Source organism: Pezoporus wallicus, unplaced genomic scaffold (assembly GCF_028554395.1).
Source record: "Pezoporus wallicus isolate ANWC-B61680 ecotype Strahan unplaced genomic scaffold, APGP_CSIRO_Pwel_v1 contig_5863, whole genome shotgun sequence".
In the NCBI taxonomy this organism is placed as follows: domain Eukaryota; kingdom Metazoa; phylum Chordata; class Aves; order Psittaciformes; family Psittacidae; genus Pezoporus; species Pezoporus wallicus.
The window spans coordinates 1,076,120-1,089,530 of NW_026635152.1; the positions used below are offsets into that span (position 1 = coordinate 1,076,120).

Below are 13,411 nucleotides of genomic sequence, written 5' to 3' on the forward strand. Positions count from 1 at the left end.
CCATTCATCCCTCAATCCCCTCTAGCAGCTCTGCCATGTCGTTGTTTCTATTTCACAGCAGGTTTTCTCCTTTTCCTCCTTCTTTGATATTTTTTAGAGCTCATCCTGGTCAGCAATGAGCTCATCTTTACTGCTTCTGCTCCCCTAGCAAACAGGGACTGGAATGGATGGATGGATGGATGGATGGATGGATGGATGGATGGATGGATGGATGGATGGATGGATGGACGGACAACCTGATTCTCATTAACTTGTAAACTTTATTCTCAAATAAAAGAATAGACGCTTCGAAGTCTGGCATGCAGAAAATCCTGTTTATTTGGACTCAGCTTTTTGTCCTTGGCTTTGGGCTGCTCCATGCTGGAAATCATGGGGCTGGGTTGAGACCTGGGACATTCAAGAGCTCCAGAACTCCAGTGCAGCTGCTTCCCCAGCAGTCTGGCTCACACTGTCCGCTGCAGGAGGCCAGGTCTGAGGGGGATCCTCTCAGGGTCAGGCATTAAAATTCTCCAGCCACAATAGCTTGTTTCTAGTTCATCCTAAAGTGAAGAGGAGGAAAACCAGGCTATGAATACCCAGTGCCAACACTCAGCTGGTGCTTGACGAAAACCTGCCAGAAAATCCATTATCCCACACAATTTGCAGCTTAGCACCTTCCTAAATAGAGGCCCAAAGCTCAATGAAATCCATAGAAATCTCTTAGTAACTGTGCTATTCTTGAGTCAAGCCCTAATGAGCCAATCTGTCATGTCATCCAGCACACGCACAGCCTGAATTCCCACTTGAAATTCTGTGCTGCCATAGAAAAAGAAGAAAAGAAGACAAAAGAAACCCTCTTTGCTTTATCAGGATGATGCCCTGGCTGCTTTTTATCCCTGGAGCACGTTGGACTCTGGTCACATGTGAAGTATTTGTCACTTAGAAGCGTCTCCCTCCTCCTTAGAGCCGCTATCTCCAAGCAAGCCCTGGAGCATCCTTTTGCCACCAGGCTGCTATTCCTGCGCTTCCTCAATGTACAGGAGCACAGTGCTGGCACCGCAGCCACGAGATGGCACTCCAGGATAGACTTTTCCCGGCATGTAGCCAGCCCCAATACGTGTTTGCCCCTCTCTAATTCCTGCTTGGAAGCTTTTAGCTGGTTTGTTTCTTTATTGCATGTGTAAACGCAGATGTGGGCAGGGATGCTTTGGCCATGGGGGATGCTCTCATGCAGGAAGCCCATTGAAGGATGGCATTTGCCAGGGCCTCTTGGCACCAGTGCAGAATAGGCATGCCAGGAGGGTGTAGGAGCTGCCTCCCAACAGCATTTGGGCTGTTGGTCCTGCCTGGAATAAGGCCACGGCTTCCCTCTCCCATTCCACTCATCGATAGGACAGCTACAGCCCGCGGGTGCTCCTGCTGTGTCTTGTCCATCCTGGCAGGGGCTGCTCCATGTGTTGCTGACCCTCAGACCCACAGTTCCCTCTGCACCAGGCTCGTTTTTCTTGCTCATAACAATGAGAAAATTCCTATGATGGAGCCGAGGTAAAAATCCAGGCTTGGGTCCCTCTTGTGCTTGGGCATGAGGGATTCCCACCCTCCAGCAGTGCTATGTGACCTCTGGATCGCTCCCTCTGCATCCCGTCCACATCAGGTAAGCAATCTCCCATCCCCATCAGTGATGGAGCCTCATTTATCAATAACGAATGCAAACAGCCCCTTAGCCCTCAGCACAGGAGAAATGAAGCAGCAGCAAGGACTATTGGACTCTTGGATCTCTCTCCTTGTCACCTGCTGAGCGTGTTCATTGCAGCTGCAGAGGAGGAAAGAACCAAACTCAGTTTTTAATAGGGTTTTCCATGGATGGAGGTAATTTCCTTGTCAATCTCCTGCATCAAAGCAATGAAACCAAATTAGAGAAGGAACCACCCTGAGCACTGTGGGGGAAAATGAACATCAGATAAATAAATCAGGTTTTGGCTGTTGTTTTGCATAGCAGTAAAGACCATAAGTGAGGATTAGCTGTTGTTTCCAGGCCATCTCATAGCACAGAGTGGTTCATTACTGGGAAAGGGGCATTTAATAGAGATTCTTTCTGGAGAAACAACTAAGTGACCGGATTGCTCTAAACTATGGAAACTGAAATGAGACATCACTTCCACACATACACAGCTGTGGATGTGTAAAAACCTCATGATGTGAGGGCACAAAGGAATCAGCTTAATCAAAGAAACCCAAACCATGAAACTATAGATTTTTTTTAACATTGTTATGAAATATTGTGCTTTTCTGGCAGTGTTCAAGGCCAGGTTGGACACAGGGGCTTGGAGCAAGCTGCTCTATGGAAGGGGTCCCTGTTCGTGGCAGGGGTTGGAGCTGGAGGAGCTTTAAGGTCCCCTCAACACAAACCACTCTGGGATTCCATGATTTTCTTGACTTCTTCCCCCCATATTGCTGTGGTGAACCCCTTTCTATCCAGCAATCCAGGGTGTCCCCCAGACACTTCTACCATGGTCCCAGTGCTGAGCAACGGGCCGGGGCAGCTGCAGCATCCCCACTGCAGGGTTCTTCTTTTGCAAGGAAGAAGCAAAACTTCTGCTGTGTAAAAAACCACCCAGATAGGATGAATCTGGTCGTTGCAGTGGTTTATTGTCACCAAATGTGCAGTATTCCTGGAGGGAGAAACAAGGGCAGGACAGCTTTCACCCAGCATCAAACACCAAATCTCAGTTACTTCACTCCCCATGAAAACCCAGCGTCTGCCACACGCATGCATTTGGGGGTCTTTGGGGTCTTTAGAAATAGAAACCGTTGCTGCTCTACAACCAAAATCCACCCAAACCCACCAAACAAGGAAGGCCCAGAGAGGAGAGCCACAGCTCCCAGCACCAAACCCCAAGGGCTTTCCAGAGCTAGCATTGAACATATTCAAAGCCCCAGAAGAAGTTTTGTGTTCAAGCATTGCTTAAAAGGAAACTGATTGGGATGTTTTGTGGGATTTTTTTGGGAATCAGCTGTAAATGCTGATAATTCTTATTTATTTCTTTGTGTTTATTCTTGCCAGGGGTTGCTCCAAGCAGCAGGAGGGAAGCGCAAGTGATGGTACACAAGTTTTTCACAGTATCTATTTCAGGGGGAAACTGAAAGCACGTGTCTGGGATCACTTTTATTAGGAAGGTAACCTGAGTAGCCCATTCCCTTCTCAAGTTCAGCTGACATAGAGAAGCCTCCAGTCCTCATATGGTGTCTGAGCCACAGGCAGGTGCTGAGGCCAAAAGACCCCAAAGACCCCCACCTGGCACCCTGTCTCGGCCTCTGCCAAACACACTGCATTGCTGGAACGTTGGGAAAACCCAGTCCTTAATTCCCCACAGCTACTTGAGTGTGGCTCCTTTTAATTGCAGGCTATGTTAGACCATTCATCACCACCTTGAAGAGCTGCTTCCAGGGAAGAAACACACGGATAAGACATGGTCGGGCAATATCACAATGGAAATTATCATTACAGGAATTATTTATCCAGTAGGAGTTGCAAATCCCTTACAAAAGGGGTTTCTGGGGCCACAGACATTTGGCACACACACACTGTCCTTCCATCCAGAGGATGCTGGAGTCAGAATCTGCTAAAGGCTGGGGCAGAGCCACATGCCACATCAGTTTGGCCTGACCGTGCCTCAGTTTCCCTATATAACATACAGTTTATAACAACACTTTCTACCTTGGAAAAGCACTTTTAAGGTTGCCTGGCACTATGTGGGCACCCAATGGTGATGGAAGAGGGCAAGAAATGGGTGCTGGGGGCTCACGGATGGAGAACAAGAAGCATCACCCTAAAAATCAATGTTCTTGAAGTTGACGGAGCAGCGGTAGCGGCTGTCGAGGAACCTGGAGCAGATGAGGTTGGGTGAACAGGGGCAGGTGTGGTGCTGGCGCTTCCCGAAGAAAGGGACCTGTGGAGAGAGACGGGAGAGATGAGGACGTCAGAACAGTATCAAATGGGATCAAAGCCCCAAGAAAACCTCTGGCTCTTCTCAGAGGTTTAATAGGGATACGCCTGCGATGAGTCTCGGATCCCTCTGAAACCTGTTGCTCCTTCCTCGTGTGAGCAGGAGCCTCAGCATCCTTCAATCTGGCTCCCACCATGCCAAATCAATACAAGAGCACGGAGAGGGATGCTCCCCGCCAGGCTGGGCTGCTGCTGCTACACCCCCACGGATGAGGGATTGCAGCAGTGTCGCGCTTGGGGCTAATCCCAGTGAGCTGGGGGTTCTTATCAGACAGAAATCACGGCGCTGGGGCAGCTCTGTGGCATTAACTCGGCTTTGCCACGCTTGGCAGAGCTTTTACAACCCAATTTGGAGCAGCGTGGCTGGTGCTCTTCATGGAAATGAATGGGCCAGGCAGCTCGGTCCCAGCTCTGAGCCAAGGTCTGCAGCACCCATGGGGCATCCTGAGGATTAAGGCCGGAACAGAAAGGCAGGGGGGTGCTCAAAATACTTCAGAGGCTGAAACCAGCTCTGTTGTTCCTACTTGTCCTGCTATGAAGCATCTCTTTGCTTTGCTCCTTAAGGACCTTGCCAATATCTAATCAGTTCTGAGAACTCCTTTAGCAGACTTTTGGTCAGGCAATGTGTGTTAGGTCTGGATAATCTTTGACCACAAATCTGCCCCTTGAAAGGAAAACCAGAGGTGCAGGATGTTATGAAAGCCATGTAGGCAATGACTGTGGAACACTGAAAGCAGGGAAGTCTGCACAGGCAGCAGCTGTTACGAATGCTGTCTGAGGTAAGGAACCACCATGATCATGGAACCATAGAATGGTTTGGGTTGGAAGGGAGCTTAAAGCTCCTCCAGCTCCAAGCCCTGCCACGGGCAGGGACACCTTCCATAGAGCAGCTTGCTCCAAGCCCCTGTGTCCAACCTGGCCTTGAACACTGCCAGGGATGGGGCAGCCACAGCTTCTCTGGGCACCCTGTGCCAGCGCCTCAGCACCCTCACAGGGAAGAGCTTCTGCCTTAGATCCAACCTGAACTGCCCCTGTTTCAGTCTGAACCCATCACCCCTTGTCCTATCACTGCAGTCCCTGATGAAGAGTCCCTCTCCAGCATCCTTGCAGCCCCCTTCACACACTGGAAGCTGCTCTGAGGTCTCCACGCAGCTTCTCTTCTCCAGGCTGAACAGCCCCAGTGTTCTCAGCCTGGCTCCACACAGGAGGTGCTCCAGCCCCTGATCACCCTCGTGGCCTCCTCTGGCCTTGCTCCAACAGCTCCACGTCCTCCTTATGTTGAGGGCACCAGAACTGCACCCAGTGCTGCAAGTGGGGTATCATGAGAGCAGAGTAGAGGGGCAGGATCTAGAAGTCTCTACATTCATGGGAGCTCAGGCAGCAGGAACTGCAGCAGCAACAGTCCCTGATGAAGAGACCCTGATGATGCTGCCCAGTGCTTCACCCCAAATCCACCCCACCCAACCCCAACCCCCTTTTCCCAGCCCTTATCCCCCACCCCAGCCCCCAGTGAGCATCCCCATGCTGGTACCTTGTGACTGAAGGGGTGGCACTCGTCCCCCTCCTGCCCCAGGGGGGTGCACATCCGCAGCCCCCGCAGCCACAGGCTGACGGCGCAGCAGGTCCCGCTGCCGCACTGCAGGTCCCGCTCGCAGGCCTGGGCAGAGGCATGATGTGAGTGGAATCTCCTGGGAAAACATCCCTCTCCCACTTCTGGAAGGGGGCAGGGGAGAAACGGCCCCTGGGTGTAAGCCCCGGCTGGGGATTTAAGGGAGAAGGGGAACAACAGGTCCCATTGAGGGTTGAGCTGGGGAGGTTTCGGGGCAGGGCAGGGGTTGTGGTGCTGGGGTTTGCAGAATGAAGGGGGATGCCCCTGGTGCGTGCGGGGCTGGGACACACAGGGGAGAAGTTTGCCACTGCCCAACTTAAAAGCAGACTTGGTGCCAAGTTAGAGCGGCGGCGCTGAGGGTAAGCTCCTTGTCCATCGTGCACAGCCATCACCTGTCTGAGCCTGTAAAACCTGCTAAATAATGCACATGCCCATTCTGGGGGCCTTTTTTTTGTTAATAGAGAGTAATGCCAATGACTCAGCCTCTTCCACCCAAGGCAGGTGGGAAATGGGAATCAGAAACCTCTTCTCCTGGGATGGGGAAACTGAGGCACGGATGCAAATGCTGTACCAGCTCACCACCACACCTGGAAGCCCATGAGGACGTTCAGAAGAGGGGATGGGGGCAACATCAAGCAAGAAACAGGTCCCATTTTGCTCCCCAGGCTGTGTTGGCCATCACAAGAGCAGCTCATTGCACCCCCAACCCCTGCTCCAACCCATTCTCCTTAGGGTAGCACAGGAAGAACCAATGGGGCTCATCCAAACCCCAAATGGGATCACCTCCTTTTTAGGGTACCGCTATCACAGGAGCTCTCAGCCACAAGTCCATGGCTCATATGGAAAAGGAGGTGTGGGAATTGGGGAAAAGCCCATGAGAGCAATGGAAAGAACACGATTTTAGGGTGCTGCTCTCTCACAGGGAGGCAATAAGGGGCTGTTGTAGGGGCTGCCCTTTCCTGAAGGGAATTTAATTCTCCTCGAGCATCCGAACCACCTTGTAAGAACCAAATACCATTGAAAATGAAATCTCAGCAATGATGGACCCTCACCTGCAAAGCCAGGGGCACTGAGAGGGGCTGAGAGGGGCTGCAGGCACATGCAGCCTCTTCTCTCTGGTTATTCAAAATGAGCCATTTAAGCCCTGGGAATGACAGCCCAGGTCTGCCTGGCCCTGGATGGAGGTGGCTGCCCCCGCCTTGGCTTCGCAGCTCCAGGTTGGGCAGATCCAGCCAAAGAGAATCACAGGCTTGAAAGAAAGAGGTCTGATTGTGAGGGCAAAAAGGAGCCAAGAGCCAGTCAAAGCCAGCCACAGAATTCCCACCAGCTGGGAAAAGCCGGGAGGCAGAGAGGAGCTGGGATACAAACAGCTCATCTTGGTTTTAAACAGAAGATTTTCTGCTGCCCAGCGTAAAAGGGGGGGATTCATCCAATCCTGGTTTGCTGAAACCAGCCTCCGGACTCCTGAAGGATCACAAAGCCTGGATCCTGTTCCCAAAACTCGCCGCTCCTCTTGCTTCTGGCATCACCTCGATCCAGCGCTTGCTCCGCAGCGCTGAGCTGTGGGACATGCTGAGCCCCAGCAGCCCATTGACACAGCGCTGCCGCTCTCCTTTGCATCCCCACACTTCACCTCCCATCATCACTTCTCTAAATTTAGGAGGGAGAAAGCCAATTTGGGGTGCTGGAGCCCTTGTCCCAGTTGGGAATGTGCTCTGGAGGATGCCTGTGAAGATACAGCGCTTTTTCCCTGCTGGAAAACTTCCTCAAATGCCCTGTTTTCCCACACGCAGGGCTGATACAGCGCTGAGAAACAGAAATAACAGCTCAATGGTGTGACTTTACACTCACATGGGCTGGGGCTGGCTGTGGGAACAGCATCCCTGTGCTGGAAAACCAGGTAATAAACTTCGGACAAGCACCCAAACCAACGCACTGAAAAGCATCAATTCCTGCCTTCATTCCCAAGATAATCGAAATGAATAAGGACTCCCCCAGGTAGGGGATAGAGGAGGCACTTACCCCGGTGATAACGGCGCAGGGGCAGGAGGAGATGAGCAGCAGCAAGCAGAGGGTCTGCAGGATCCAGCCCATGGTGCCGGGGCAGGAGCCGTCTCCCCTGCGCCACCAAGCTCTGCAGCAGCCCCTCACCACCCTCCCTATATAACCCCTTCCAGCTCCACCACCCTGGGCTTTTTTTCCCCCCCTTGATGATCTCAGAAGAAGCAGATGAGACCTGAATCTCTAATGGTGGAAGAGAAATATTAATAAAGCACTGAGGAAGGGAATAAAAACCCCACCTCTCCCACCCACAGCCACATCCCAGGGTTATTTTTCAGCCAAGCCAACACAGCTGGATTTCCCAAGTCCACCTCTATATCCATATTTATCCCTTGACGGGTGTACTTAAGAATTGAATTAAGACTTTGCGATTGTTCAGCTAAAAGAGCACACAAGACTAAAGTTAGCCTGCTACTTGTGGGCTCATAAGAGCGCAATGGGTAATAATGTGCCTCTGTGATAAATATCCTGCAGAAACAGAGGCTGGGCTGCATTTATTTGTGAGGATAAAAGAAGGCAGAGAGGGAATAATATCTTTTTTAAGTAACGAGGGTGTGTTTGAATCAGAAGCTAATGTGTAAATATGTTGATTTATAGTTTGAAGTGTCTATCCCCCATACCTCAAATTGCATTTGGTGCATCTCCTGGGAGCGCAAGGGAATAAGACCAGGGATTGCTAAGGTGGCTAAAAAAGCAGGAAAAGATGGAATTACCAGCTTCTTTGTCAATTTGTACACCCTGGAAGGATGCAAGGGATGAGATGGGGGCCTCGGCAAAGCACCCACTGGCTCAAGAGTCACATCCATCAGGTGGTAGAGGAGGAAGAAATCTCAGCAGCCTCTGAAATGTGATGTCCCCATAGAGCTGGGGCAGGTTCCTCCCATGTGGCCCCTTTGCTTTTCCATGGCCAACATACAGAGAGTGGTACCCCACTGTCCAGCCTGGATTTGGCTGGGACTCCCAGACTAAATTCCCAACGGCCAGAGCTGTGCTGGCCAGGGCCATGCAAGCAGAGATCATGGCTAAGACCCTCTGCACAAGAACAGGAAGCAAAACTCCATTTCCCCCCCAAAAATAAAGCTGAGCTTGCAATTCTGACCCAGCCCTGCATTGCCAGGTTCCATCCCCATCGTATCGGGGCTCCTCATCAGCATTATGAGTTTATAAATATATTCCCTTGTGGCTTTTCCCAATGAGGAACAAACACCCCTGAGTCTGATTTTGGGGCTGCTCCTTGAAGGACCTGTTCTTTGAAGGCAAATTAGGGACCAGGAGCAGCCAGAGGGAAAACATGGCCCAAGGTGATGGGTTGGGATTTGAAATAGGGTTTGCTTGGAGCCACATGGTTCAAAAGCAGCCTTTTCTGCTGAGTTCCTTTTGTAGAGGATCAGTCCAGTGCTAAACTTTCTATTTAATCACTTCCCTGCCCACAGAGCAGCACTGCTTTTGATGCGGCTGCTTCCATAAAGTCTCCTCCACCTGGGCTTGACCAAAGTAATCCCAGTTCTCCTCAGAGCCCCTCCTTCCATAAATCCAGCTGTGGGGAGCATTGTTCTGGGAGGTTTCCTTGCGAAGATGCTGGTGGGGCAGGGAGGATGCAGCCCCCAGCCTCTGTCGGGCACATTTTTGCCCTGTCTTGGGGAGAAAAAGAGTAACACAAGAAAGGGAATCTCAGTCCATCCTAACAGGGTGGGATGCAGCGGGGAGCCACTGGACAGTGGGGATTGGGGCTCCCAGCACTGTCCAAAGGAGTTTACAGCTGGATGAAGGAGAAAGAAAACTAGAATTGAGAGTAATGAATAAATCTAAGCTGCTGCTGCACTTCCCCCATCAATAACATTTTAATTTGCCAACCTGACAAGGCAAGATCTATCGCCAGGCGCAGCCGGGAACGGCTTTAGCTGGCACTTTATTAGCGCCGCCGAGCTCTGCGATGCAGCCACCATAAATTACCTCCTACTCTCTGCTGGCAGCGGGGCTCCTTTCTGGGGGGAGGCTCCTGGCAGGAAAGCCGGGCTGGGCATCGCTTTGAACACCTCCTGCCTCATGGGAGCAGGGTGGGAGTCCTGATCCTCCCACCCCGGCACTGCAGGCATCGGACCAGAGTGGCCCTTCCTAATGTAAATCATAGTCATGGAGTGGTTTGGGTTGGAAGGGAGCTTAAAGCTCCTCCAGCTCCAACCCCTGCCACGGGCAGGGACCCCTTCCACTAGAGCAGCTTGCTCCAAGCCCCTGTGTCCAACCTGGCCTTGAACACTGCCAGGGATGGGGCAGCCACAGCTTCTCTGGGCACCCTGTGCCAGCACCTCAGCACCCTCACAGGGAAGAGCTTCTGCCTAAGAGCTCATCTCAGTCTCTCCTCTGGCAGGTTAAAGCCATTCCCCTTGGCCTGTCCCTACATCCCTTGTCCCAAGCCCCTCTCCAGCTTTCCTGCAGCCCCTTCAGGCACTGGAGCTGCTCTCAGGTCTCCCCTTCAGGAGCCTTCTCTTCTCCAGGCTGCCCCAGCCCAGCTCTCTCAGCCTGGCTCCAGAGCAGAGCTGCTCCAGCCCTCGCAGCATCTCCACGGCCTCCTCTGGCCTCGCTCCCACAGCTCCACATCCCTTTTGTGCTGCTGCCCCAGAGCTGGATCAGGAGCGCAGTGGGGGTTCCATCAGCGAGGCCAGCGTGCGCCCCCGTGTTCCTGCATCCCTCGCTGTGGTCCAGCTGTGAGAGGATGCTCCACCTGGGGAAGGCAGTGCAGGGCCACCAATCCACCACTGGAACTGCGTTTTGCCGTTCAAAGCCCAGCGCTGCTGCGCGGCGGGAGGGAAACACGAACAAACCCCTGTGGGGGGCACAAGGGTGGAGAAAAGGGGAGAACAACCCCCAAACCCCAAGAACCGCACCCAGGGGCAGGCAGGGGAAGGCAGCCGGGGGTGCAGTGTCCGGACCCGCATCCAGCCCCCAGCCTGGCTCATGCCTGAGCCTGCAGCGGCTCCTTGATGCCACAGACCCCGGGAGGCTCCGCGCCGGGAGCTGCTTGGGGCGCACCCCAGGTCCCCGCCCGACGCGGCCGAGCCGGGGGGGGTCTTTGCGCGGCGAGGCCTTTTGGCCCTGCGGAGCCGCCGTCTCCGTGAGCGACGCCGCTGCCAGGGAGGGCGGAAGTGAAGGGGCGCGGCAAGATGGAGGGGACGCTGGAGCAGCACTTGGAGGACACGTAGGGACCGGGGCTGGGCCGGTGGAGCCGCACCGGGGACGGGGAGAGCGGGGCAGGGCCCGCGGGGACCCGACGGGGACGGGCCGGGGGGGGGGGGGGGACGGGCCTGTGGGGCCGCAGCGGGGCAGGAGGAGCGCCGCGGCCGGCCTGCCCTCACCTCACCGCCGCTGTGTCTCTTCCCCCCGCAGCATGAAGAGCCCGGCCGTGGTGGGCGTCCTGTGCACGGACTCGCAGGGGCTCAACCTGGGCTGTGAGTAACCGAGCCCCACCGCAGGGCAAGGGCTGGGGGGGGGCACACTGCGCCCTGTGCGGCTGGAGCCTCCCACCAGCCTTTGGGTGTCCCCAAGCGCCCCCGCCACGCCGTGGCACTCGCCTTGCCCCCCGCACCATGCGCTGAGCCTGCTCTTTGTGCTGCTGGAATTCAGGCTTCCAGGGGTTTGAGGGCGTCAGTGGGGGGAGATGCTGCATCGGTGCTAAAGGGAGGCAGGAGCGGCCCCCACAGCTCCAGAGGGGATCTGTTTAAGTGGAGGCACAGGGAATGGTTTGGGTCGGAAGGGGTCTGTAAAGGTCATTCAGTCCAGCCCTCTCTCAGTGGGGTTGTTCCTGGGAGATGTGGCTTCAGCCAGCGTCTGCCCCCTCGCAGGCAGAGGAACCCTCTCGGATGAGCACGCCGGTGTCATCTCTGTGCTCGCGCAGCAGGCAGCCAAGCTCACCTCTGACCCAACCGACACCCCCGTGGTGTGCCTGGAGTCGGACAGCGGGTGAGTTCCCAGCCAGCGGCTGCTGCTTTTCCCCTTGTCTGCCCTGGGGCTCTCCTCTTGCTGACCTGAACTGGGGGAACTCTGAAGCCATGGGGGGAAGGTGCTGACTGCCATGGGCATGTGAATTAGAATCCCAGACTGGTTTGGGTTGAAGGGACCTTAAAGCTCCTCCAGTTCCAACCCCTGCCACAGCCAGGGACCCCTTCCACTAGAGCAGCTTGCTCCAAGCCCCTGTGTCCAACCTGGCCTTGAGCACTGCCAGGGATGGGGCAGCCACAGCTTCTCTGGGCACCCTGTGCCAGCGCCTCAGCACCCTCACAGGGAAGAGCTTCTGCCTTAGATCCAACCTGAACTTGCCCTGTTTCAGTCTGAACCCATCACCCCCTGTCCTATCACTGCAGTCCCTGATGAAGAGTCCCTCTCCAGCATCCTTGTAGCCCCCTTCACACACTGGAAGCTGCTCTGAGGTCTCCACGCAGCTTCTCTTCCTCAGGCTGAACAGCCCCAGTGTTCTCAGCCTGGCTCCATACAGGAGGTGCTGCAGCCCCCGATCACCCTTGTGGCCTCCTCTGGCCTTGCTCCAACAGCTCCACGTCCTCCTTATGTTGAGGGCACCAGAACTGCACCCAGTGCTGCAAGTGGGGGCTCATGAGAGCAGAGTAGAGGGGCAGGATCTAGAAGTCTCTACATTCATGGGAGCTCAAGCAGCAGGAACTGCAGCAGCAGTAGGAAACCTTTCAGGGGTGGTGGTTACTGCAGCTTTATTTTCTTCCACTTGGGATCCCCACAGATAGCAAAGCCAGTGCTGGAGCCGGTCAGTGCTGTAGGAAAAGACTTCTCCAGCAGAAAAGATGCAGCAACCGTAGGTCTAGTGCTGAGCTGGAGGTGCTGCAGACACTGACTGATACCCCTGTCCCTTCTCCAACCCAAGTTGGCTCCTCCTCATCCCAGCCTTTTCTTGATCTAGGAACATCATGATCCAGAAGCACGACAGCATCACCGTAGCAGTCCATAAGCTGGCGTCCTGACCACCAGGAACCCGTGCAGCGCTTCACTCCCCCCCTGGCCCAGCTCCTCCTCACTGGACAACCTCCCTCCTCTGTTGCTCGAGCCCAGAACACACCTGCAGTACCAAACCTGGGCCGAAAGCTCCCCCTCTCCACTGAACCAGCTCCTTCTGCAGCTATCGGGGTCTCCCACTCACACTTTTAGCACTCGTGCTGCTGAGGATGAAACGGGGCTCACTCACCAAGCTTGTGTAATGATCAGATACTACACGGTGTATTTGTGTGCGTGGCTTTAGTTGTTGGAAGAATCAATAAATGACCTGCAAAAAAAACCTTTACTTCCCTTTGTTCCAGCTGTGAAAACCATGGCCGTGGCTTTGCCCTGATTCCAAAGCCAAGTGAGGTGATTTCTCCCACTCCCTCCTTCACTAGCATTTCTCTGGAGGGGACCAATAGTGCACCAAGACTTGAAGTAGTGGAGGCTCCTCCAGGGGACAAGGTGCCAACACTTCCCAAGGAATTTCTCCTTGGAAATGTTTACCCTCCTCTAGTTAAACATCCTGTGTGTAAGTTACTTGCTTACTGTGCCTTGGATTGAAGTTCAGCCCTACACACGGTGGTCCTGGCTGCCTGGTCCCCGTGTGAACTGTTAATGGATGTTCAGCATCACAAATCCAGACCTCTCTCCCTCTTAGAGATTCCGGCATTTGGAATGGTGCAGGGAAACAATCCTGCACAAAGGCTTTCCCCTTGGAAAACTACACTCAAAAGCTTCCTGTGTGTGAGGCAGTG

At 54.1% G+C, this 13,411-nt stretch overlaps 2 protein-coding genes across 2 annotated transcripts; one reads left to right on the top strand and one right to left on the bottom strand.

The window, feature by feature from the left end:
• Nucleotides 1–3,280: 3,280 nt before the first annotated feature.
• On the bottom strand, nucleotides 3,281–7,742 carry PROK1 (prokineticin 1). Its single transcript, XM_057405110.1, has 3 exons — nucleotides 7,617–7,742; nucleotides 5,517–5,642; nucleotides 3,281–3,929 (listed from the first exon to the last, which is right to left on the bottom strand). Exons 1-3 carry the CDS (start codon nucleotides 7,686–7,688, stop codon nucleotides 3,810–3,812), a joined length of 318 nt encoding a protein of 105 aa, XP_057261093.1. The 5' UTR covers nucleotides 7,689–7,742; the 3' UTR covers nucleotides 3,281–3,809.
• A 2,987-nt stretch (nucleotides 7,743–10,729) lies between these two features.
• LAMTOR5 (late endosomal/lysosomal adaptor, MAPK and MTOR activator 5) lies at nucleotides 10,730–12,957 on the top strand. The gene is made up of 4 exons (XM_057405123.1): nucleotides 10,730–10,851; nucleotides 11,040–11,101; nucleotides 11,495–11,612; nucleotides 12,580–12,957. The coding sequence occupies exons 1-4, from the start codon at nucleotides 10,817–10,819 to the stop codon at nucleotides 12,638–12,640; spliced, it is 276 nt and encodes a 91-aa protein (XP_057261106.1). The 5' UTR covers nucleotides 10,730–10,816; the 3' UTR covers nucleotides 12,641–12,957.
• Nucleotides 12,958–13,411: the final 454 nt, after the last annotated feature.

What these genes read in the sequence shown, in the direction of transcription:
- PROK1 (XM_057405110.1), bottom strand. Translation starts at nt 7,688, where the DNA reads ATGGGCTGGATCCTGCAGACCCTCTGCTTGCTGCTGCTCATCTCCTCC. An exon ending in CCTGCGCCGTTATCACCGGG is followed by an intron (nt 5,643 to 7,616) that starts GTAAGTGCCTCC and finishes GCCTCTGCCCAG; the next exon opens with GCCTGCGAGCGGGACCTGCA. An exon ending in GCCACCCCTTCAGTCACAAG is followed by an intron (nt 3,930 to 5,516) that starts GTACCAGCATGG and finishes CTCTCTCCACAG; the next exon opens with GTCCCTTTCTTCGGGAAGCG.
- LAMTOR5 (XM_057405123.1), top strand. Translation starts at nt 10,817, where the DNA reads ATGGAGGGGACGCTGGAGCAGCACTTGGAGGACAC. An exon ending in GAGCAGCACTTGGAGGACAC is followed by an intron (nt 10,852 to 11,039) that starts GTAGGGACCGGG and finishes TTCCCCCCGCAG; the next exon opens with CATGAAGAGCCCGGCCGTGG. An exon ending in GCAGGGGCTCAACCTGGGCT is followed by an intron (nt 11,102 to 11,494) that starts GTGAGTAACCGA and finishes GCCCCCTCGCAG; the next exon opens with GCAGAGGAACCCTCTCGGAT.